This window comes from Neomonachus schauinslandi, chromosome 9 (genome assembly GCF_002201575.2).
Source record: "Neomonachus schauinslandi chromosome 9, ASM220157v2, whole genome shotgun sequence".
NCBI classification, from domain to species: domain Eukaryota; kingdom Metazoa; phylum Chordata; class Mammalia; order Carnivora; family Phocidae; genus Neomonachus; species Neomonachus schauinslandi.
Genome location: NC_058411.1, coordinates 110,736,101 through 110,761,479, shown reverse-complemented (window position 1 = coordinate 110,761,479; position 25,379 = coordinate 110,736,101). Strand labels below are relative to the sequence as shown.

The 25,379-nt window shown below is 36.9% G+C and overlaps 2 protein-coding genes across 4 annotated transcripts in view; one reads left to right on the top strand and one right to left on the bottom strand.

The window, feature by feature from the left end:
- Positions 1-25,379, bottom strand: part of NEO1 (neogenin 1) — a 252,543-nt gene that overhangs the window by 66,907 nt on the left and 160,257 nt on the right. The window lies entirely within an intron of this gene.
- Positions 14,144-14,500, top strand: LOC110583752 (V-type proton ATPase subunit G 1-like). The gene has a single exon (XM_044918425.1). It carries the CDS (start codon positions 14,144-14,146, stop codon positions 14,498-14,500), a length of 357 nt encoding a protein of 118 aa, XP_044774360.1.

Sequence of the window (25,379 nt, the reverse complement as noted above, 5' to 3'; positions counted from 1 at the left end):
ACATATAGTACATCATTAGTTTTTGATGTAGTGTTCAGCGATTCATTGAGGTATATCTCTATAAAAGATATTATTCAGCAATAAAAAGACAGAAAATACTGATATATGCCACAATGTGGATGATTTCAAAAACATTACCCTCAATGAAAGAATCAGTTGCAAAAGACTACATATTACATTATTCCATTTTTATGTAAAAGAACTACAAAAGGCACGTTTATAAGTGATAGAAAACAAATCACTGATTATCTGTGGCTGGGGGCACGAGTAGGTATTGACTGTAAGCAGATGTAAGTGATTTGGGGGGGATGGAAATATCTTGTATCTATATTGTGATGATGACTACACAGCCCTATAAATTCACTAAAAATTACTGAAGTGTAGACTTACAATGCATGAATTTTATGGTATATAAATCATACTTCAATAAAATCATTAAAAAGAATGAAATGGCTTAACCTGGCTAGTTGGAACTATTCAACATAGTTTCTCCAGTGTATAGTTAAGGTAATTATAGAGTTATAATAGCAATAGTTACAGAATCCTAGGACATTTCTGTGGCTCAAACACCTGAGCTTATAACCAACCTATTTGAAGTCTTTCTTCCAGAAATTACTCAACGATTTTACAAATACCAATTAGTCATAAGTGTCCCAAAGCATAAGTGAAATCTTTGTGTTTGTTTTTTTTTTTAAGTCTGATTATCTTAAGAGTTATGATGTGTTCTGATGAGCTGGGTGTTATATGCAACTAATGAATCGTTGAACACTACACCAAAAACTAATGATTTACTGTAAGGAGGCTAACTGAACAAAAAAAAAAAAAAAAAAAGGAGTTAAGCTGCTTCCTTTCTCTTTTGCCCCCAAAGTTCCCTCCTGAAAATAAAAGATCTGAACACATCACTCCCCAAAACTATCTACAGAATGAAGTCCAAACACCTGAGCACAGAGGTCAAGGTCCTGCATGCTGTGTTCTAGGTTTTTTTTTTTTTTTAAAGATTTTTATTTTATTTATTTGCGAGAGAGAGAATGAGAGACAGAGAGCATGAGAGGGAGGAGGGTCAGAGGGAGAAGCAGACTCCCTGCCGAGCAGGGAGCCCGATGCGGGACTCGATCCCGGGACTCCAGGATCATGACCTGAGCCGAAGGCAGTCGCTTAACCAACTGAGCCACCCAGGCGCCCCGCTGTGCTCTAGGTTTGCCCGGTTACTGAATAGGAATGGATGGTTCAGCTTCTGTACCTATGTGCACACTGCTACTGTATTTGGAGCAATCAGCAACATGCAAATCTGACTCAAGTCAAAGGCAACTGGGAAATATGTTTGAGAAAAGGTATTAAACTTTCAAAATCCAAACATCAAAAATGCTATTAGCTCTGACTTGCTGCCCAAACACTCGGAAGCAGCTTCACACCAGTACTTTCACGGAAACCGAATGACCTCAACAGGCTCTGAAGTGGGACGAATTGAAGTGATCTGTGTGATACCCCGTAGAAGGATTGTATCCCTCCTGATGTAGTATACTCCTTGAGGAAATCATCAGAACTATTTTCATTTTTCTGAGAAATCACTTTCAAACTCCAGCTACACTGTGGTTGATAGATCTGGTGTTAATGATACATTAGATTTGTGATTGATGAAGTGTCACTTTTAGCAGTTTATAATTATGAGTTTAACCAATCCATCTATGCATGTAAAACAGTTTCTAGGTAGAGATCATTAAATTCTGTGCTGGGCATGTTGCCCTCTGTTAAGTGGATCCAATTATCCTAATTTGACACCCACTCACACCAGCCAAGTAAGCTGTAAGTAGGCACATTTAAATTTTCTTTTGAAATCCAAATTTTGCTCCTTTTTCATAATCTTTCTTTGAAAACATATTAGTTTTAAAATTTCTTTCTCACCTTTTGAAGGAGTTCAGAAGACTCTGAAGGTATCATGGGAAAAATTTCTCTTTCTAGCCCTTCATTTCCTTGCATAAAGGAATTTACTAAATTGGTTATTTCCCAGGAATATTCATAGCAGCATTATTCAAAATTCATTGTTCAAAACTGAGTCAGATTAACATGGTGCTTTATTACTCTAAACATAACAGCAATGTCAACAAAAATACAGTTCCACAGAGCACTTCTTTTGGGAGATGTTAACAAGTGTACCACTAAAAAAAAAAAAAAAGAGAACAATCATATTTGTGAGATCGTGCAGATATGCCATACTTTTTAGCATGTTAAAGACTCCCAGCAATTCTATAGGAGAAAAACCTGTTTAGTTTGTTAACCTAGAATCTCCCATTCCTATATGATCACGAAATCTCTTCTCCCCAAACAGTAATCCGGTTTGGGCAGTCCTTAATGATTCCTGAGATAGTGTCTACCAGAGTTCTTTAAAAGAGCCTCTGTCTGAAAACCAGTCATTGTTCAACTACTTCTGTAGGCAGTCTATTTCATATTTTTATTTAAAAACCAAAATGTAACAAGCTTGTTATAGAAGTAATTTATACAATATAAAAGTATACAAAAGGATTAAAGTTCTACTTTTTATCATTCCCAAAATACCACTGTTAAAGGTTTGGTTTATATTCTTCCAAATATTTTCCTTTTCAATTATGCACTTATATATATACACACAAAAATATGAGAATAAAATGATACCAAAAATGCTGCTCTGCATGCACTGTATGGTGTAATGTGTCTTTAAGAGCTTCCCACATCAGTATAAACAAACCTCATTATTCCCAGCTGCTGCATACTATTCTATAATATGAACATATCAGAGTTTACTTAATCATCCCCTTATTATTACTTACATTTAGGCTGATTCCATTATTTTTTTGGCTGCTACGGACAATGTTTCTGAAAATTTTCCTATACATGTATCTTTGTGCACATGTGTAAATAATTCTGCAAGATGAATTCCTAGAAGTGAAATGCTGAGCCAAAGGCTTGTTGTGTATTTGAATGCTTCAGAAATGATGCCAAATAGTCTTCTGAAAATTTTTTTTGGCTTCAGTTTTAGGACAGAGGGCTAAATACATTTCTGGGTACACCACTTTATAAATACCCCCAAACAACAAACAGAACAGGAAATATGAACACAAACTCCATTTTGGACAAAACTAAGAGATATCTGTAATCCCAACCCCAAATACAAGCAAAAAGGAAGTGGACAGATTAATTAAGGGAGCAGAGTTGATCCACGTACGCCAAAAGGGACAACTGATGAGACTCAAACCAACTGACCTTGAGGAACTGTGAGCACTTCAGGAGACAGGGATGATGTGGGGGACAGGAATTAGGAGCTATTAAACCTCTACCTCACCCCTGGAGACAAGAGGTTTATACTCAGGAGAAACTAAATCAGAGAGGCTCTGGGCTCAGAGGTAACCAACAAGGGGATTAAGACCACATACTAAAATACGAAACTCCCTATCACCCTCTTCAGCAAGTTCCAGAAGGCTGGCAAACCTAGCTTCCTATCACAAGCAGGAGAGTGAGGCATTCCTCTCTGGATAAACTGAGCAGCTGAGAAGACTGACAAATTTTGCTATCTGGTATGGTCCTAGCAACAATAACAGAAAAGAATGACTATCCAATTGTTCCATAATAAAGCCCAGCAATTAAAAAGCTTCACCCCAAAAGCTTAAGGGAAAATAGGATACTTGCACAGCCTCAAGGTATATCTCTTAAAGTATCTATTAATTACAAAAAGAAAAATAACTTTACAATGGAGAAATCTGACCGACACCACCTTAACCACATGATCAAATTGACGTTGCCAAATAACAAGACATATTGGTGTAATATAAGCCTGATATGGATGTGCTGGAAGGGTACATCAATTCTGTAATATTTGTCCAAAAAAATCCATAACCTTAATATAATCCATTAACCTAATGTAATCATGAGAGAATTCCAGATAAAACCAAAATTGAGATTATACAAAATACCTGACCAATACTTTTTTCAAAAGTGTCAAGGGCATGAAAGACAAAAGAACAGCCACAGACTGAAGAGACCAAGGAGACGTGACAACTAAATGCAATGTGGGACCTAATACTGGATCCTGGAACAGAAAAAAGACATTAGTGGAAAAACTGGTAAAATCAGAATAAAGTTTGTAGTTTTCTTAGTTTTGTTTATTGTACCATGATTATTTAAGATGTTAACATTAGATGAAGTTGGGTGAAGAGTATACTACAAGAGCTCTCTGTGCTCTTTGTAACACTTTTGCAATTCTAAAATTATTTTGAAAAGTTTTTAAAAAGTCTCCATATAAACAGAACTTTCAATATTTTTAAATACCACACTCTTAAATATGAATGAACTGCCAGAGACTACTTTCACTTTTTTTTTAAGAAACAAAACTGATGAACAAAGACTACTTTCAAGTATTTGAGGATAGTCCTCTTCTTTTGATAAAAATTTCCCAGCTCTTTTTTCTGTTCCCTTTATAATATAGTTTCAAAACCTTTCTATAAACTCTTGAAATTAAATGACCAAAACATAAATAAGGATACTATATATTTTTGTCATTGTAATCAAAGATTAAAATAGATTCTTGGTATCTGTATCACACTGATGAGATCTACTGAGCTACCAATAACCTAAAGGCCATATAATTTCTCACTTGTAACACTAATAAATTTATTTTGCTATCCTATACAGCACTTATGTAATTCTTTAAAATTATTTTTATACTGTTTGTACAGAGCTATATAAGAATGTTCCAAATGTGCAGATCTATGTTAATAGTGATTATATTAGCATTAACTTAAGTGAACCTTTAGGCACAGTTCATCAAGATAGTTGAAAAGATAAATTTATACTTGCTAGCATCATTGATTTTCCTTAAGGTTTTTTTTTATTTCCTGGAAACTTCTACCTTTCTCACCCTAAACTCTGATGTCTGTCTCCTTAGCTCTTTGAGACTGCTAAGCTGTCTGCTCCCTTCTCCCAACCCTGTGGTGCAGTCTGGAAAGTGCTTCCAGGCAGAGAGCTGGGGGTTGACTATGGGGCTCCTCTCACTTGTTTCCCTTATGTTAGGGATTATGGTCTTGCATATTTTCAAATGTCTGAAAATACTTATTATGTATTTTGTCCAATTTTCTAGCTGTTTACATCAAGAGGGCTAGTCCAGTACTAGTTACTCTGTCATGGTCAGAAATATAACTTCTTAGTTACTTTTAAACTATTACAATAATTAAAAATACTCTTTCAAAGAGGTACCACTGTAATAAAAAAAAAAATTGTATTTAAAACATTTCTAGGGGCACCTGGGTGGCTCAGTGGGTTAAGCATCTGCTTTTGGCTCAACTTATGATCCCAGAATCCTGGGATCAGAGCCCTGCAGTGGGGCTCCCTGTTCAGTGGGGAACCTGCTTCTCCCTCTGCCTGCCACTTCCCCTGCTTGTGCTCCCTCCTCTCTCTCAAATAAATTCTTTTTTAAAAAAATTTCTAAGCTCTAGTCATTAGAAAAAACATTTATTTTTACTTAAATTGCTATGCTCATTTGTTTCCTTTGTAGAAACTAATATCTACTATACATTTAATAAATGTTCATTCAATGACTAAAATAAAAAATAAGAAAAGATTTAAGAACAACAATATGTAACTGTGGGGATATGAAAGACTTTAAATATGAATTTATATCATAAAGAAAACTTTTGAAGCTGAATTTCTAAAGAGAACTAGTATACTTGAAAATAAAGACCTTTTAAAAAAAGATTTTATTTATTTATTTGAGAGAGAGAATGAGATAGCGAAAGAGAGAGAGAGAGAAAAGGGGCAGGGGGAGGGGCAGAGGGAGAGAGAGAAGCAGACTCCCCACTGAGCAGGGAGCCTGACGTGGAATTAAATCCCAGGACTCTGGGATCATGACCTGAGCTGATGGCAGACGCTTAACCAACTGAGCCACCCAGATGCCCTGAAAGTAAAGACTTTTAACTAACTATACAAAAATAAGCAGCTCTCCCTAAATTCTAAGACAAAGCAAAATACCCTTATTAGCCAAAAAAAAAAAGGCCAGAATAACAACACATATGCACATATGCTAATCAACTTCCAAATTAATCTTGATGTATTTTTCTCTATTTTGTAAAAGTTTCACCCAACTTATTTTTCAAATAAAAGTTAGATGCTTTCAATACTCAATTTCACAAGATAACCTTTCAAATTTTCTTATTAACCTACCACACTATTAATAAATGTAGCTGGCTTCTGGTTAGGACTAATGAAGTACTCAATGGTTAGTGCCAAAGAAGTCTGACCTGAAACTCTGGATTTCTGAACAAAAGGAAAATTGCTCTGTGGTTATATAGAAGTGTTTCCTATTCTTCTGCTCCCAGTCATGCTCCTGAGAGTGGATGTAGGAATGACCAGGCTGAAGGGTATCACCACTTCAAGAGCAAGAACAAAGAACAACTGTCTATTGATGAGTGGGGCACCAGATTCTTGTAAAAACTCAATGCACAATTTCTCAACTTTTCAATGATTTTTTTCTACCTGTCTTACCTTATACTTTAAATCTAATTTGCAAAAAATAAATTAAAAAAAAAAACCCAAAACAACAAAAACAAAGAACTTAGTGAAAGCACCCTGGCATTTCAGAAAGCATCTATAATGTAATATCATTAGAATACCAGTAGTCCAAAGAGACAAGGTATTTTCATAATTGACATTGGAAAATCAATCAGAATTCCAATAGATGCTTGTCCCATTCCAAAATTATCATAAAAATATATTTATGAATGTTCAAGTATGTCAGTATTCATCCTTAACATTTCTCTATTGGGTCCTACTCCACAATTCTGATAGAGAAGTTCACTTTCTCCTCCCACTATAAAAAGCCCAAAGAAAGCAATCAAAAAACCTTGAGAAGCACAGAAAAACAACCAGAGTCCAATAAAACAACTGTTCCTTCAGATTAAAGACATTCAAATGAAGCATTTACACTCAACAGGGAAACAACAATTACATTAGGCTATTAATCATAGCACTTTATTAAAAATAAAAACTCTAACAGAATGTGAGAAGAGCTGCAAATTATTTGCTCCTGAGAGTAATCTATCACATAAAGGAGTCACTGAAAAATATGTGGCAGTTACAATGAGTTCAAAGCTGTGCACTGGTTGTTCCCAATGGTGTCTCTCAACAGATTAGGCATATTTCATGGAAGCTTATAAGTGAGAAGCATAAGAAAAAGATTTCTTCCCCCTTTCTCAAATTAATACAATTTCACCACTATTTCCAAATTTAAAATATAATGATACTGAATTAAGAAAACTAAAGCAGAGGAATAATGCTACACAATGATGATGATTTAGGTTTAGCATCCTCTTATACTGTCAACAATCTGATTTATAAACATCTGCTTTCATCTGCTTTCAGGAAACTCATATAAATAAATAGCTATAGCCCCACAGCCTATGCTCTATCTCATTCTGCTGGATGCCCCCCACATGAGAGTTAGTGTTAAAAATCTTAAGGTTTTTATAGATTCTAAAGTTTCAAAGTATAGGTAAGAAAGAAGCTCCAAAAAACCGAGATTTTAAAAACATTTTAGTTTAAAGTAAGGAATAACTTTTTAAACATAAAATTCTATCCAACAGTAGAATGGGATGTCTTATGAGAAAGAATGTCCTATCACTGGAAAATGGTAAAGGTTATTCTTAAGACAATCACTGTGTAGATAAAACTCGTAATTCTCAAATTCTGTGATCTTCTGAAACAGAAAAAAATGATCTTGCTAATAAATCTTTGCTATTCTATGTTTAACACGTCACTTGTTTGAAGTGGCACAGGTCTGGGGTGCCTGGGTGACTCAGTTGTTAAGCACTCATGATCTCAGGGTCCTGGAATCAAGCCCTGCATCAGGCTCCCTGCTCAGCGGGGAGCCTGCTTCTGCCTCTCCCTAACCCTGTGCTCTCTCTCGCGCTCTCTCTCTCTCAAATAAATAAAGTCTTTTAAAAAAATGAAGTGGCCCAAGTCTCATTGCTATGTAGTATTACAAAGAAAGATACTTTATAACCAAATTGCTTTGTGAAATTGTGACATGAATTTTAAAACTTGGCAGATACATGCTATTTTCCTTCTAGGTTTATGTGACAGAAATAATGATTTATTTGTTGCTTACTTTTGATTTGGGAATCATCTTCCATATTATAATCCACATTATTTAACTTCTAGAAGAAGAAATCAAAATGTTTATTTAGCATGCAAATGACTCCCGAATATCTTGAATTTCCCTGAAATTTTCATGCAAATTTACTTTTATTGATGCCAGTATAATAAAGGAGTCTCCACCTAATTAGTTCTAAAACTGTTTTCCATTTCTTGGATATTCATAAATATTAATCCCGTCAGCAGGATTAAAACAGATATGCTCAAGATCCCTACTCATATTTAAATAAAATCCACACATATATTTATAAGTCAACAACCCTGATGTAGAAATTGATTTAAAAGGATGCAGTTATAAAGACAAAAATTAAACTGAATAAATATACATTAATTATTTATTAATAATACTTACTGAAATGCTACATGTCAGGCAATGCTAGGAATAATACAGATATAGGACACAAATAATAAAAGGCACAAATCTTTTTCCTGGTGACCTTACAGTTTAGTAGGGAAGAACCGTATGCACCCAATGGCTATATTAAAGGAGAAAGCAGACAGTCCTAGAAAGGAGATCAAACAAATGTAAAATGAGGTAAAAAGAGATTTATTTCTGCTGGAAGACTGACAACAGTGCCGCAGCTGAGATGGTATTTAAAGCTGGGTCTCGAAAGATGTACAAAATTTGGTCCTAGTAGGAGGGAACTACATTTTAAGAGTGGAACAACTTAAGTGATAAAAAGCAAAGTGGGTGAGGAACTGAAGTCAATGAGTTTGATGGGGTAGAAGCTATGTATGTACAGTATTAGGCTAGCATTTAAATGGATCTGTTTGTCCAATCAGTCGGACAGGCTAGGTTCATATCCTGGCTCCGACACATATTTAGCTGTGGGATCCTGGGCAGGTTAATGTTTTTAAACTTCATTTTTCTTAAGTATACATACAAATAACAACATCCATGTTACTGTGTTGATGTAAAGATGAAAGGAGATAATACACTGAAGGCATTTAGCATGTTCCCTGGCACATATTGGGATGTATTTTAAAAACTCTATCTGGTCTTCACAGTTCCTGAAAACGCTTCAGAGCCATAAAGGTAAAATGGGTATCCAGTTATTAATGAAGGTGACTTCTGGAACCCACCCAAAGGTGGGGGCTGGTTGCCAGAAGGACCAACCATATGATTAAAGGCTTGGAAATTTCAGTACACCTCCCAACTCCCACCACTTCTAAGGAGGGAAGAAGGGTGAAGGTTGAATCAGCCAATGGCCAATGACTTAACCAATCATGACTATGTAATGAAGCCTCCATAAAACCCCAAAAGGACAGGGGCACCTGGATGGCTCAGTTGGTTGAGCATCCGACTCTTGGTTTCAGCTCATGTCATGAGCTTACTGTCATGGGAGTGAGCCCTACATCGGGCTCCGCGCTTGGTGGGTAGTCTGCTTGGGATTCTTTCCCTCTCCTTCTGCCCCTCCCCCCCAACTCATGTGCACTCGCTCTCTCTCTCTCAGAATAAATAAATCTTAAAAAAAAAACAAAACAAGAGGACAGCTTTTTGACCTTTTTTGGAGAGCTTCCATGCTTGGGGAACCAGAACACTCTCACATGTCAACAAGCCAGACCCCAAGCTCCATGAGGATAGAAGCTCCTTTGGCACCCTGACCTATGTATGTCGTCACTGGTTGTTGATTCGTATCCTGTATCATATCCTTTAATAAACTGGTAAACGTGTTTCTCTAAGTTCTATGAGCCACTCTAGCAAATTAATTGAACCTAAGGAGGAGGTCATTGGAACTGCAACCTGTAGTCAGTTGGTCAGAAGCACAAGTGACAGCCTGGGACTTGGGACTAGTGTCTGAAGGTGGTGGTGGTGTCAGGGGAGCAGGGGTGCGGGGTGGGGGGAGGAGTGCTGTAGGACTGAGCCCTTAACCTGTGGAATCTGGTGCTATCTCTGAGCAGACAGTGTGAGAGTTGAGTTGAACTCTTGAACACGCTTGCTGGTGTCCAAGAATTGCTTTGGTATTGGGGGCGACCTCTGCTCATGTTGGAATACAGTCCAGAAACCCTATGAGAGTAAATGTGCAATTAGTATTAACTCATTATTAACAATGGTAGTAGTTAAATCTATTATTAAGTTACTTTCTCCTTCAATCCAAATCTCTTGAAATTACAGAAAAAAATACCTGGAGAAGAAAAGATGCCATCCTTAAAATTAAAATGTTGAGGACTTCTTAAAAAATAGGAAGTGGTTTGGTGAAAACAAAAGAATAGAGTAAATCTACAGCCCAATCTGACAAAGGAGAAAACATTTTTTAAATGAGCAGATAAGAGCAAGCCCAGACATGTTTCACAGATTAAAGACATGAGAAAACACATGGGCAATTAAGTAAAGAACAATCTTTGGGATACCTGGGGCCAGATGTTTCCCCTTCTGCTCACACTGAGTCACACACTGCCCTGGTGTTACCCTTGACCTAAAACCCTTTTCCCGAAAAGAGTACTTAGGGCAAACTTTCATGAATAGACTACATAGGTAAACAACAAGCAAACAAGGATAAAGATAAATATGCATAGGAAGCTAAAGCATTTGGAACTAACACAATGAAAAAGAGGTACAAAACTCAATAAAAGAAATAATAACCAAGAGAACAGAATAAGAAAATGGAAGAAAACTTTAAAAGATGTTAAAGATCGGGGTGCCTGGGTAGCTCAGTCAGTTAAGCGTCTGTCTTAGGATCAGGTCATGGTCCCAGGGTACTGAGCGCACCGGGCTCCCTGCTCAGCGGAGAGTCTGCTTCTCCCTCTGCCCCTCCCCCTACCACCTGTGTTCTCTCTCTCTCTCATTCTCTCTCTCAAGGAAATAGAATCTTAAAAAAAAATAATGTTAAAGATGTTTTTAAGAGTTTTTTCTTTTTCTTTTTTTTGGGGTGGGAGGTGGGTAGGGGATGAGTTAAATAGGTGAGGAGGGTTAAGGAATATACTTGTAGTGATGAGCACTGGGTGTTACATGGAAATGCTGAATCACTGTATTGTACACCTGAAACTAATTATTACACTGTATGTTAACTGGAATTTAAAGAAAAACTTAAGGGTGCCTGGGTGGCTCAGTCAGATAAGCATCTGTCTTTGGCTCAGGTCATGATCCTGGGGTCCTGGGATCGAGTCCTGCAGTAGGCTCCCCCTGCTCTGCAGAGAGCCTGCCTTTCCCTCTGCCTGCCACTCTCCCTGCTTGTGCTCTCCTCTCTGTCAAATAAATAAATAAATCTTAAATAAATAAATAAATACAAACTTCAAAAAAAGAGAAAAGAAGATGTTAAAGATCTGAATACCATAAAACAAGAATAGCTCATTATTTGCAAAACATTTAGAGACCTGAGAAATTAAAAATATAGGCAGGAGAGATGTCTGTTTTCAGTCCTGTATGTAAAGAGCTTGAAAGTCATCATTCCTGTCCAGGAAAAAGCTGGACAAACTTAAAAAAGAATGCAACTTAAAAGGAACAACTTGGATTCATCAGAGAACTAAGATGACAAGCCAAACTGCCACCCCCAAATACGGAAAGCTGGTGTGTCCACAGAGATAGAGCAACCAAGATCTGCTTACACAAAGTCGAAGCCACTGGAGACATGAACTGATAGGACACTTAAATGGTAATTTTGATGAACTGCTGGAGATTGAGTGTGGGCTATTGTAAGAATAAGAAATTTCCAGGGCACCTGGGTGGCTCAGTAGATTAAGCGTCTGCCTTCCACTCAGGTCATGATCCCAGGGTCCTGAGATCGAGTCCCACATCGGGCTCCTTACTCGGTGGGGAGTCTGCTTCTTCCTCTCCCTCTGCCTGCCACTCCCCCTGCTTGTGCTCTCTCGCTGTCAAATAAATAAATAAAATCTTAAAAAAAAAAAAAGAATAAGAAATTCCTGGAGGCCACAGTCTTACAGATGATGTATATCTTTGTGGGCATTCCTTCTAGAAACTCTACCAGGTTCTCACCATGAGGATCCAAAAAAGATCTCCCATACAGGGGTGGGGAGACGGGTCGAGTAACAACTGTGAAAAATGCCCAGAGCATTTTCCATAACAAAGGCCAACTTTCCAGAAGAAAAGACTTTGCCATTTTGAAACCTTATTCCAGCTAGAGAATGGAAGTTCTACCCCCTCCAACTTATAGGTTTCTTATTTCACCTAAGAGGAGTGGGGGGCAAAGAGAGGGCAGAATACAACAACCCACAGTCAGCACAGGACAGGGCTTTAAGGAATAGATCTGAAACACTATCAGCAAGGAAGGGAATGGGAAGTAGGGGGAAAAGCTATACCACTTGTGATGGTCACAGCCAGGAGACACAAGCCCATTTAAAATCTGAGACTTGGGCGCCTGGGTGGCTCAGTTGGTTAAGCGACTGCCTTCGGCTCGGGTTATGGTCCTGGAGTCCCGGGATCGAGTCCCACGTCGAGTCCCACGTCGGGCTCCCTGCTCGGCAGGGAGTCTGCCTCTCTCTCTGACCCTCCCCCCTCTCATGCTCTCTATCTCATTCTCTCTCTCAAATAAATAAATAAAATCTTTAAAAAAAAAAAATCTGAGACTTAATCATAAAATGGTACTCCTTGTTCGTATCTCAACACCACACAAATGGGACTCAAGGAAAGTAACAGTGGATTACAGGTGAAAGAACTGTATGAAACTCTCTGAGGAACAGAACATGGGAAAGTTCTAAAGTCAAAAGGAAAGGCCAATAAATCAAGTACAACAGGGGTATTTGAAACCCCTGATATCTACAGCTACAATAAACATTAAACACAACCCAGTTCCTACCTTGATTAACATAAATCCTCACACTAGAGGCCTATTTATCTCAGTTCCCATTACCTGAAACAAGATGCCTAACATTCAACAACAAATTACAAGGTATGCCAAAAGGCAAGGGAAAAAACACACCACAGTCTGAGGAAATCAAACAACCACCAGAACAATAACTTATGACATAGATGTTGGAATTATCAGATAGGAAATGTGAAATAACCATGACTTATAGGCTCAGGGCTTTAATGAAAAAGGTAGATAACATATAAGAACAGATGAGTAAGCAAAGAGACAGAACTCTAAAGAATCAAAACAAGGGCGCCTAGGTGGCTCAGTTGGTTAAGCGACTGCCTTCGGCTCAGGTCATGATCCTGGAGTCCCGGGATCAAGTCCCACGTCGGGCTCCCTGCTCAGCAGGGAGTCTGCCTCTTTCTCTGACCCTCCCCCCTCTCATGCTCTCTATCTCATTCTCTCTCTCAAATAAATAAATAAAATCTTTAAAAAAAAAAAAGAAAACAAAATACTTCAAATAAAAAACACAGTAACAGAAAAGAAGAATGCCTTCAATGGGCTGAGACTTGACATGGCTGAGAAAGAATCAATCTGAAGATAGGTCCCAAACTGAAATGAAAAGAAGAAGAATGAAAAATAAAACAGAACATCCAAAAACGGTGGGACAATATCAAAAAGTAGAACATATGTCTAACTGAAATACCAGAAGGAGAACAAAGAGACAATGGAGCAGAAAAAAGTATCTGAAGTGATAATGGCTGAGAACTTCCCAAAATTAATTAATTAACAAATACCAAACCACGTATCTAGGAGACTCAGAGAACACCAAATAAACGTTAAAAAAAAAAATCATACCTAAACATACCATATTCAAATCACTGAAAATCAAAGACAAAGAGAAATTCTTGAAAGAAGTCAGCATGGAAAAAAAATCACCTTGCCTGTAGAAGAACAGTAAAGATTATAATGAACTTCCTAATCAAAAAAACGCATAAGAAAAAAGAGAGTGAAATGAAATCTTTAGTGTTGAAAGAAAAAAATAACCACCAACTGTGAATTCTGTATCTATATTCTATATCTATCTAATTCTCTATTCTAAAACTATCCTTCAAAAGTGAAGGAGAAATAGTTTCTCAGACAAACAAAAACTGATGGGAAGGGACCCGCTGGAACCGATTTAGGCCGCATCCCTTGGCCTCAGAGTCGCCCCTGCCATGGCCAGCCAGTCGCAGGGCATCCAGCAGCTGCTGCAGGCCGAGAAGCGGGCTGCAGAGAAGGTGTCAGAGGCCCGCAAGCAAAAGAACCGGAGGCTGAAGCAGGCCAAAGCAGCAGCTCAGGCTGAAACTGAACAATACCGCCTGCAAAGAGAGAAGGAGTTCAAGGCCAGGGAAGCTGCGGCTCTGGGATCCCATGGCAGCTGCAGCACCGAAGTGGAGAAGACGACCCAGGAGAAGATGACCATCCTCCAGGCCTACTTCCAGCAGAACAGGGATGAAGTCTTGGATAACCTGCTGGTCTTTGTCTGTGACATCCGGCCAGAAATCCATGAAAACTACCACATAAATGGATAGGGGAGGAAGGAGCAGCTCTGCGTGCAGATTGGCATGTTAGGTGCCTTCATGGGATACGAAGCTTCAGCAAAGCTTGAGTAGTTACATCCTTGTGAAAAGGCATTAAACTATTTCTGTATATTATGTAGTAGGTCCCTTCACTTCTTGGAGAATAGCAAATCTAGCTTATTTGTACAAACGTAGAGCTTATCCAAAGATTCTCTCCTTTTACCTCATATTTCTTAGAAATTTAATGTGTATACGTTGTCTGTTTTCCTATGCCTTTTAGCTCAAGCAACATATGTATCAGTACTTTTTCTTTCTCAGATGTAGTAAAAAAAAAAAAAATTCTGTTTAAAGAAAGAAAGGGATTAAATTTTTTTTTCCCTAAAGCTTTCTTGAAGGTCAGGGGCTTTCTCTATGAAAAAGTAGTAAATAGTTACTGTAACCTGTGTGAAGCAGCTGCTGGCCTTAAGTTGTCCTTTTGGCTAAGGGTGGAATAGCAAATACTAGTATATATTGTTCGGGCTGCTCTTAGTTTCTCTTAATCAAAATTATTAGATGATAGAATTCAAGAACTTGTATACATGTTCTTACTTGGTGTACTGATAATCATTTGAAAGTAAAGACTTTGTCATGCATTTCAAAAAAAAAAACTGATGGAATTTACCACTAGTTTATTTGTCCTGAAAAAGATGTTAAAAGAAATTCTTTAAGCAGAAGAAAAATTAAACCAAAGACCTGGATCTACATTTAAAAAAAGAGTGTCAGAGAAGGAATAAATGAACCTAAGATAAAATCTTTTGTTTTTCGTATTCTTGACTAATCTAAAAGGTAACTGCTTAAAGCAGTAATATGGATAAATGAAACGAGTAACTGCAATACAGAGGAACGGGAAGGAGGAATTGGAAATATTCTGTTATAAAGTATGTACACTAAAGGAAGCAGTCTTTATTTGAAGATGAACATAGATTAGTTATTTGAAGTGTTATTAGAAGTGCTGTTATGGTGTTATTTGAAGATGAACATAGATTAGTTAAAAATATATTTGTAAAGTCTAGGGCAATCACCAAACACTTTTATTTATTTATTTATTTTTAAAGATTTTATTTATTTGACAGAGAGAGAGAGATAGCGAGAGCAGGAACACAAGCAGGGGGAGTGGGAGAAGGAGAAGCAGGCTTCCCACTGTGCAGGGAGCCCGATGAGGGGCTCGACCCTGGTATCATGACCTGAGCTGAAGGCAGACGCTTAACGACTGAGCCACCCAGGCGCTCCTCACCAAAAACTTTTAAAAAGAAGTATAACTGACACTAAGAGAGATGAAATGGAATCATGTAAAATACTCAAAACCATAGAAGGCAGAAAAAGAGAGGGGAAAGAAACAACAAAAAAATTAATGAATAGAAAGAAAACAGATACAAACACAATAGCTATTAATCTGACTACATCAATAATCAGTTTAAACGTAAGTAGTCTAAATATACCTATTAAATGACAGAGACAGTCCAAATGGATTAAAAAAACAAGATCTAACTATAGACATGTTGTCTATAAGAAACCCATTTTAAACCCATTTAAAAGTAAAGAGATGACCACTTTACGTCCATTAGTATGGTTACTATTAGACAAAAACAACAAAAACAGAAAATAACAAGTGTTAGCAAGAATGTAGAGGAAATGGGACACTTGTGCACTGCTGGTGGGAATGTAAAATGGTAAAATGGTACAGCCACAATGAAAAACAGAATGGCAGTTCCTCAAAAGAATTAAAAATAGAATTCATAGGATCTAGCAATTCCACTAGGTATAAATCCAAAAGAACTGTACACCCATGTTCATAGCATTATTCACAATAACTAAAATGTGGAAGCAACCCAAGGATCCACTGATGGATGAAAGGATAAGCAAAATGTTATATATATGTACAATGGAATACTGTTTAGTTTTAAAAAGATAGGAAATTCTGACATATGCTATAACACGGATGAACCTTGAGGACGTTACGCCAAGTAGAATAAGCTAGTCACAAAAAGACGGACAGGGGCTCCTGGGTGGCTCAGTCCTTAAGCGTCTGCCTTCGGCTCAGGTCATGGTCCCAGGGTCCTGGGATCGAGCCCCATATCAGGCTCCCTGCTCAGTGGGAAGCCTGCTTCTCCCTCTCCCACTCCCCCTGCTTGTGTTTCCTCTCTCGCTGTGTCTTTCTCTGTCAAATAAATAAAATCTTTAAAAAAAAAGACAGTCTATGAGAGTTACAGTTTTGCAAGATAAAAAGAGTTCTGGAGCCAGACTGTGGTAACAGGTGTACAATATGAATGTACTTAATGGCAATGAACTGTACACTTACAAATGGTCAAGAAAGTAAACGTTATATGTATTTTACTGCAATCAAAAAAACTGGGAAAAGAATATTGGCGGGAGAAGATAAGACAGAGAAGAAGTAAAGGACAATGATAGCTGGAACAGAAAGCCATGGGCTAGGGCAATGCCGGTACACGATAATATTCAAGGGATGAAGGGGACGTGATCAGGAAGCAGATTACGAACTCTCTTCTTAGGCCCTGTCCAAGGAGGCTCAGCTGAGTTAGAAACATCTTTTTGGTACAGATTAGAACAATAACTCCAATATTTTGAGGAGGATCCCTTTTTATATAAACATAGTTTTTTTAAAAGATCTTCATGTGTTAGTGGTGGTAGTTTAAATATCCCTTGATTAGAAGACTACATGACTAAAAATTATAATGAATTCAGTAAAAAGAAAAAGTAAAGGGATGAAGAAGGATATAAAATGCTAGCACTAATCAAAAGAAAAATGGAATAGCTAGCTTTATTAATTTTAGACAAAGCAAACTTCAGAATAAGGAAGATTATTTAGGAATATGGGGGCATTACATAATGAAAAAGTTTTCAATTCTCTAAGACAATATAACAATCCTACACACATATGCACCCCAAAAAGCATGCCAAAGTACATAAAGCAAAAACTGATAGAACTGCAAACAGAAATAGGTAAATTCACTATTATAACTGGAGAGTTTAAACAGCTTTCTGTCAGTAAATTGTAGACTAAGCAGAAAGAAAATCAGGAAGAATATAGATGACCTGAATAGCATTACCAATCACCTTGATCCAACTGACATTTAAAAAATATTCCAGCCAACAAAAGGGCAATGCATGTTGTTCATAAACTTACATGGGAATTCCCTGAGACAACATCTGGGCCATGAAACACATTTTAACAAATTTAAAAGGATAAAAATCATTAAAAAATCAAAACCTCAATGAGATACCACCTCACACCAGTCAGAATGGCTAAAATTAACAAGTCAGGAAACAACAGATGTTGGCGGGGATGCGGAGAAAGGGGAACCCTCCTACACTGTTGGTGGGAACGCAAGCTGGTGCAGCCACTCTGGAAAACAGGATGGAGGTTCCTCAAAAAGTTGAAAATAGAGCTACCATATGACCCAGCAATTGCACTACTGGGTATTTACCCCAAAGATACAAATGTAGGGATCTGAAGGGGTATGTGCACCCCGATGTTTATAGCAGCAATGTCCACAATAGCCAAACTGTGGAAAGAGCCAAGATGTTCATCGACAGATGAATGGATAAAGAAGATGTGGTATATATATACAATGGAATATTATGCAGCCATCAAAAAACCACGAAATCTTGCCATTTGCAATGACGTGGATGGAACTGGATGGTATTATGCTGAGTGAAATAAGTCAATCAGAGAAAGACATGTATCATATGATCTCACTGATATGAGGAATTCTTAATCTCAGGAAACAAACTGAGGGTTGCTGGAGTGGTGGGGGGTGGGAGGCATGGGGTGGCTGTGTGATAGATATTGGGGAGGGTATTATCTATGGTGAGTGCTGTGAATTGTGTTAAGACTGCTGAATCACAGACCTGTACCTCTGAAACAAATAATACATTATATGTTTAAAAAAAAGAAGATAGTAGGAAGGGAAGAATGAAGGGGGGGAAATTGGAGGGGGAGACGAACCATAAGAGACTATGGACTCTGAGAAACAAACTGAGGGTTCTAGAGGGGAGGGGGGTGGGGGGATGGGTTAGCCTGGTGATGGGTATTAAAGAGGGCACATATTGAATGGAGCACTGGGTGTTATACGCAAACAATGAATCATGGAACACTACATCAAAAACTAATGATGTAATGTATGGTCATTAACATAAAAAAAAAGTATGTTCTCTGACCACAGTGGAGTTAATCTAGAAATAAGTAACAGAAATATAGATGGGAAACCCCCAAATATTTAAAAATAAATACACATCTAAATAATACATAGGTCAAAGGGGGAGACACACAGAAAACTAGAAAATATTTTGAACTGAAAGAAAATGAAAATGCAACTTATTAAACTTTGTGGGAAACAACAAAGGCAGTGTTTAGAGAAAAATTTACAGCATTAATGCATACATTAAAAAAGAAAAAAAAAAACCTTAGGTCTGTAACCTAAGTTTCTACCTTAGGAAACTACAGAAAGAAGAGCAAATTAAGCCTAAATCAAGAAGAAAAAATGAAATAATAAAAATTAGAACAGTATTAATGAAAATGAAAACAGGAAAACAACAGAAAAAGCAAGACTAAAAGCTGCTTATTTGAAAATATCAATAAACTGATAAACTCTAGCTAGGCACCAAGAAAAAATAAAGAGCCACAAATTACTAATACCAGGTATGAAAGGAGGGCCATCACCCTTGCTCTCACAGGCATTAAAAGGATAATAAGGGGATACTACAAATAACTCTATGTCCACATTTCAATAACTTAGATAAAACAGACCAAATACTTAAAAAAAAAACATGAGCTATGAGAACTCACACAAGAAGAAATAGATAACTTCAACAGCCCTATGACTATTAAAGAAATGAAGTCAATAATTTAAAACTTTCTTTTTTTAAAAAAAGATTTATTTATTTTTGAGAGCAAGAGAGCGAGTAGTGTGGAGAGGCAGAGGGAGAGAGTGTCTCTAGCAGACTCCGAGCTGAGCCCAATGCAGGGCTTGATCTCACGACCCCAAGATCATGCCCTGAGCTGAAACCAAGAGTCGTTTGCTTAACCGTATGTGCCACCCAGGTGCCCCAATTTAAAACTTCTATAAAGAAAGCACCAGGCCCAGAGAGTTTCACTGGTGAATTCACTGGTGAATTTCACAAAGGACAAATAATACTAATGCCCCATAATATCTTTGCAAAAATAGAAACAGAAAGAACACTTACCAAGTCATTCTATAAAGCATTATCTTAATATCAAAACTGATAGACATTACCAGAAAACTAAAAACCAATGTATCTCATGAACACAGATGCAAAAATCCTTAAGAAAATATTAGCAAATGACTGAATAAATATATGGGGGAGAACAGACAATCTCCTGAACAGAAGAATTTAAAATAGTTTATGTAGATACTCTGTCCAAAAGGAAGTGGTGTGTGACTCCTGACTTCATAAGCATGGGCTGTGTACAGTGACTTCTTCCAAAGTGTATGATACAGAAAAGTAAAAGAGAAGTCACTTCACAGTGGAGACACCTGCGAAGTACTACTCTCAGCCAAGTGATCAGGGTCAACATCCACACTGGTCAGTCATGTTGATAGCTTATACCTTGATATGATGTGATGAGAATGGAAATTTACCTCTTTCGTCCTCCTCCCCCAAAACAATATTCCCAGTATAATCATGAGAAAAATATCAAGACAATTCTTAATAAAAGCACATTCTACAGAATATCTGACCAATGCTCCTTCAAACTGTTAAGGTCATCGAAAACAAGGAAACTCTGAGAAACTATCACAGCCAAGAGTAGTCTAACAAGATATGATGACTAAATGTAATGTGGCATTCTGGATAGGACTGGATAAACAAAAAGGACGTAAGATAAAAACTAAGGAAATACGAATAAAGTATGAATTTTAGTTAACAAAAAAATGTATGTTTACATTATATTGTTTAACTGTGAAAAATACCAATACCAACCAAGATGTTGTTAACATCTTACATTGTTAACAACAGGGGAAATGGTGTGGAATGTGTAAGAACTCTTTGTACTATCTTCATAACTCTTCTATAAATCTAAAGCTATTCTAAAATTAAAGGTTTATTAAAAAATACAGACAGAAAAGAAAATTGGACCTAAATAAAGATCACATTAGTAGACTGCAAAGTAATTCTAGGGATTTTGCCAGAACAAAACACTCAAGTACAAGTGACATGTAAAGAAAAAGTTTAAGAGGAGATAAAAGAAGAAGCAGCAAGAGCAATAAATGGTCAAATATTTAACATCATAAAATTTTTCTGGAACTAAACACATATAAGTGTGTTTTATTGTGTGTATTTATTTTTATTTTTATTTTTTTTAAGTAGGCTCCATGCTGAGCCTAACATGGGGCTTGAACTCACGACCCTGAGATCAAGACCTGAGCTGAGATCAAGACCTGAGCTGAGATCAAGAGTAGGACGCTTAACCAACTGAGCCACCCAGGCACCCCTAGATGGAAGTCTGTTTTAAAGGGACCACTCAATGCTGGACAGTATGAATTGGAGGTGGAGGAAGAAAATAATCCGTATCACAAAAATGCAGAATTCAAAGGATGAAAGATAGAAATTCCATAGCTTACAGAGAATAAAACAGACGACTATTATATGAACAAGAAAAAGATTCCAAAGAGTATACTAAAAAGATAATGAAGCTTTGTATGAGAGCAAATATTATATTTTCAGTTATGGGGTCTTAAATTTACTTTTCACACACCCTTTCTGAGAAATTTACTTCCAGGTACACTCTAGCAAAGTAAATTAAAACAACAAACCCAAGAAAGTGGAAATTGTAGTGCAAAGAATGTATCTGGGGAGAAGGCACAGTGTGTGAAGAAGGCAGTGAAAGCGTGATGAAGTATTTAATTATTTGGTGAGGAGGAAGAGATCATGGTTAACCCTAACTGCTGCTAAAAAAAATATAGCTAAATATGTACATAAAAATTTTAAAGGTAACCATTTGATAAATAGAAACCAATTAAGATGGGTTGGCAGGACTCACAAGGACATAAAAATAAGTGTAAAGCTGTCTACAGTCAATAAAAAAAGGACACCAAAAGTTTGAAAATAAAAGAAAGTATTTATCAGGCAATGCTATTAAGAAGAAAGTAGGTTTAGTAATGTCAATATCGAACAAAACATAATTGAAGGTAACAAGAATTAATCAGGGAAAAATGAATGTTTCCTGCTGATAAAAATAAATACCATGTTTTCTAGATTCTATGATATACTTTTTCACACATTTTAAAGTCTATGAAATCAGGATGCATTTTATCTTCTTAGATTTGATGAAACACGATAATCCACAAGGAAAGTAAGTCATAATCCCAAATGCATTAATAACACAGCTTCTGAATATACAAAGCAAAGGTAGTTAGAAATACAAGAACTGAACAAATCTGCAATCATACCTTTCATAGAAATTTATTTTCTTAAAAATCGGCAGATCAAGTAGACAAAAAAATTAGGTAAGGCTCTAAAGGAGTTTACAAACACAATTAACAAGTTTGATCTAATAGACATTTACAAACTGTAATAGCAGCAAACATAACACCCACAGAACTGTCATCAAAAAACTGACCATGCATTACAGCACAAAAAGAATCTCAAATTCCAATGAATTGAGAAATGTGGTCAACTGCTGGCAGTAAAAGAGTAGGTCTGCAGGAAAGAAATGTCCAATGAAGAGCATAGAGTTTTTAAAATAATTGATATGCAAGAAAGGGGAAGGAAGTAGATTAGAAAAACCTAATAGGATCTTGCAGGTATCTGAGGCCCAATGGAAGTTGGTGCTTATGAATTTAGTAACAGTCTTCCAGGGTTGTGAGAGAACAGCACACTCCAAAATGAAATAATTCCAAACTATGCAAATACCTGAAATGTCCACCAGCACAGCTGCTAAACAGCTAGGAGACTGGTGAGGGGCACAATGCAATGTGAACATAAACTCATAAAAATCCTTTACCAAGGCTACACATTTTGAGTATTCAAATAATTTCAAAGCAAGGGAATAAAAATTGCATGTGATGATCCCACAGACTTTAGAGCTCTTCCTCTGAGGAACTAAATCTCAAAGGTAGAGAAGAACTCATCTGCTATCAGAGGAACGCACTCTATTGGAGAGTTTTGGTAGGTGTGTTCTCTGATAAGCAGCCCTTGCGGTCAACTGCTGGTTTAAATAAATGACTTATATAAACAGTTGAAGGAAGTTATAAAATAAAATGAACACAAAATACTCCTCCCATTCTTGTGTGCAGGAGAGATGTTTCAATTTTAAGGAAGTCATCTGACATTTTCCTGACATCAAAAGCACTCATTAAAAAAGGTGTGCCAGATGCTAATGACGCACCTACCACAGCAGTGAGCCCGGAAAAAAGATCACCTTCTCTCCTTTCATCCTAAATCAAAACGCTGTCTCCTCAATAAGATTATAACACCCCAGAAAAAAGGAAAGACAAAATGTATAAAGATATTTTTGCTTGTTACCCATTTAGGCCAACAAAAAGAGAAAACTGACTTTGTTCCAACGTGCTTAATGATTTACATTAACTCTAATCACAACTAGTTTTCCAAGACATAGCTGAGAGATAAAGAGCATTAGCATTTTTTTAAGATTCAGATTCAGAAGCCCAAATTCTAGCAGTTTTTATTTCCTCAGATTATATAAAAAGTGATAGGATTCAGCAGTACTTAATCCAGATCTTGAAGTTTGACAAGAAACATCAATTACTTAGTTTGTAGTAAAGGAATGTAAAATGAAGAGGAATCCTAAAAATTAGGAGAAATTTGTCATCATACTAGAATCCAGCTAAAAAATCTCTTCACATTCTTTTTATATTTGAGGTCTACAATGCTCAGGTACACACTGTAGATGAGGAAACTCAGGGAGTGATTCTGGTGATAAATAAAGGTTGTTTCTTAAGATATGCATACATATGAGGACAGTATTACAGTAGTTACGATGTAGTAGTAGCATTTAAAATGCTAATACTATAGGAAAACCTAACTCAAAATGCGTATCAAATTATACCATACTTTTTAATTTCTGGTGATCTCTTAAGCGTGCATCAAAATGGGAGTTGTTCTCAACACCAACAGCACTATAACCAAAAATGAAAAACACACTGATCCAGCATTGAAACTACATGAAATAAAGTCTATAAGCAGCCAGATTGTCAGTGATGTCTTTTAGACCCGAATGATATTCTGCCAACTATGATATTATTGTGTAATGTAATCGACTCTTAAATATAGCTACCAATTAAAAGATATTCAGACATACTATCTTCCTTCTGGTGTTTTAGCACTGCATAATGGATTCTTTCTTTATAACAAAATAACAGCATCAAATTAAAATTCAAGCTGGCTCTCTGATAATGTCTAAATCCATCTTTGTGTCCAGAAAGGTCATTTACTGAACTTTTATTTAATTGCTTAAAACCAAAATTCATAATTGAGGCACTAAGTTATTACCTGGACCTCACAAGTTATGGCCTCAAAATTCATGACTTTTGTCAAAGATGAAATGTTAAACATTAAACAAACAAATCATATTTTAATTATATTTCTACCTCTCCAAAGCTCTCTAAAAACAGAGCAATTATTACAGCACAACTCAACAGTAATGGGGACAACTAAGTAGACTAAGATCATAACCCTGGACTTTATATAGAGAATCTCTCTGCTTGTATTTAGTGTGAAACTTAAATCTTTTTCTCTCCCTTATCTTAAGTATCCAAAAAATTACAAATCTTGTCTTCTCTTCCTTTGTAGGAACATCTATCTGACATTTATTAAATATTTACCATGTATGAGCCACTGAGGGATAAGAGTTTCTCTTTCCACTGTAAATACCCAGTTGAGGGTCTTAAACATCCTATCTGATGTGGCACACAATTCTTCTAATCAGTATCACAGATTTTATATTTTTCTCTCTCAACTCAGTCAACACACCTCCAGTAGACCAATCCTTGTGTACTACTTGTACACAAAGTGTTACTTGTTTCTTCATGTACCTAAAAATTGCTGGGGTTCTAGCTACTCAGCAAATCCCACCCAGCCTTCTGACCTGGTATTAAATAAGCTGGTCTAGATACACCTTCCACGATGTATATTCTTATATTCCTACTTTCTGAACACTGGTAAGCTCTTCTTCAAATGCACTTTGAGCCTTCTTACTTATACATCCTAAATGTCATTCTTTTTCATCTTTGTGTAACCTGACCAATCTACAGTCTTACTCTTCCTTCTGTGCTCAGCTCAAACGCCAAATTCTTCAAGAAGCCATCCTTGTCTGTCATTTCTTACCATTCAGAATTACAGCAGTACTCTGCCATTTAGCACAGCTTGCACTGCAATTCTTTAGATTCATAATTCAAAATCTCTACCCTGGTACTGTTCACAGCCCTTCAGATTCAATAAATTGGCAATAATTGGAACAACTGCAGAATATACTGTCCAGGGCCAGATAACTATGAGAATGAGAAGAAAGCACTTTTGATAATTATGCTGGGACAAAAGACATAAACTAGGACTGTCTCAGGCACACTAGATGCATGGTCACCCTTGCAAAATGGTACACTTGACAAAGCCTGTCCATAAGTGTAACCACAATAGATTCAAAGGACTGCACTTGAAATTAAAAGACTGTAAATGATCTTGGTCTTGAAAACATTCAACAGTGAATTCTGAAACTGAAAACATAGATATCAGCCCTGACTTTGATGCTAACTAGCGATGTGATATAAGGCAATTCACTTAGAACTGAGTGTCCAGCTCAGCTAAACTAGACACTTGGATCTCTAAGATCCCTTCTAACTAGACTCTACGATTT

Coding starts and splice junctions, on each gene's coding strand:
- LOC110583752 (XM_044918425.1), top strand. CDS start 14,144: ATGGCCAGCCAGTCGCAGGGCATCCAGCAGCTGCTGCAGGCCGAGAAG.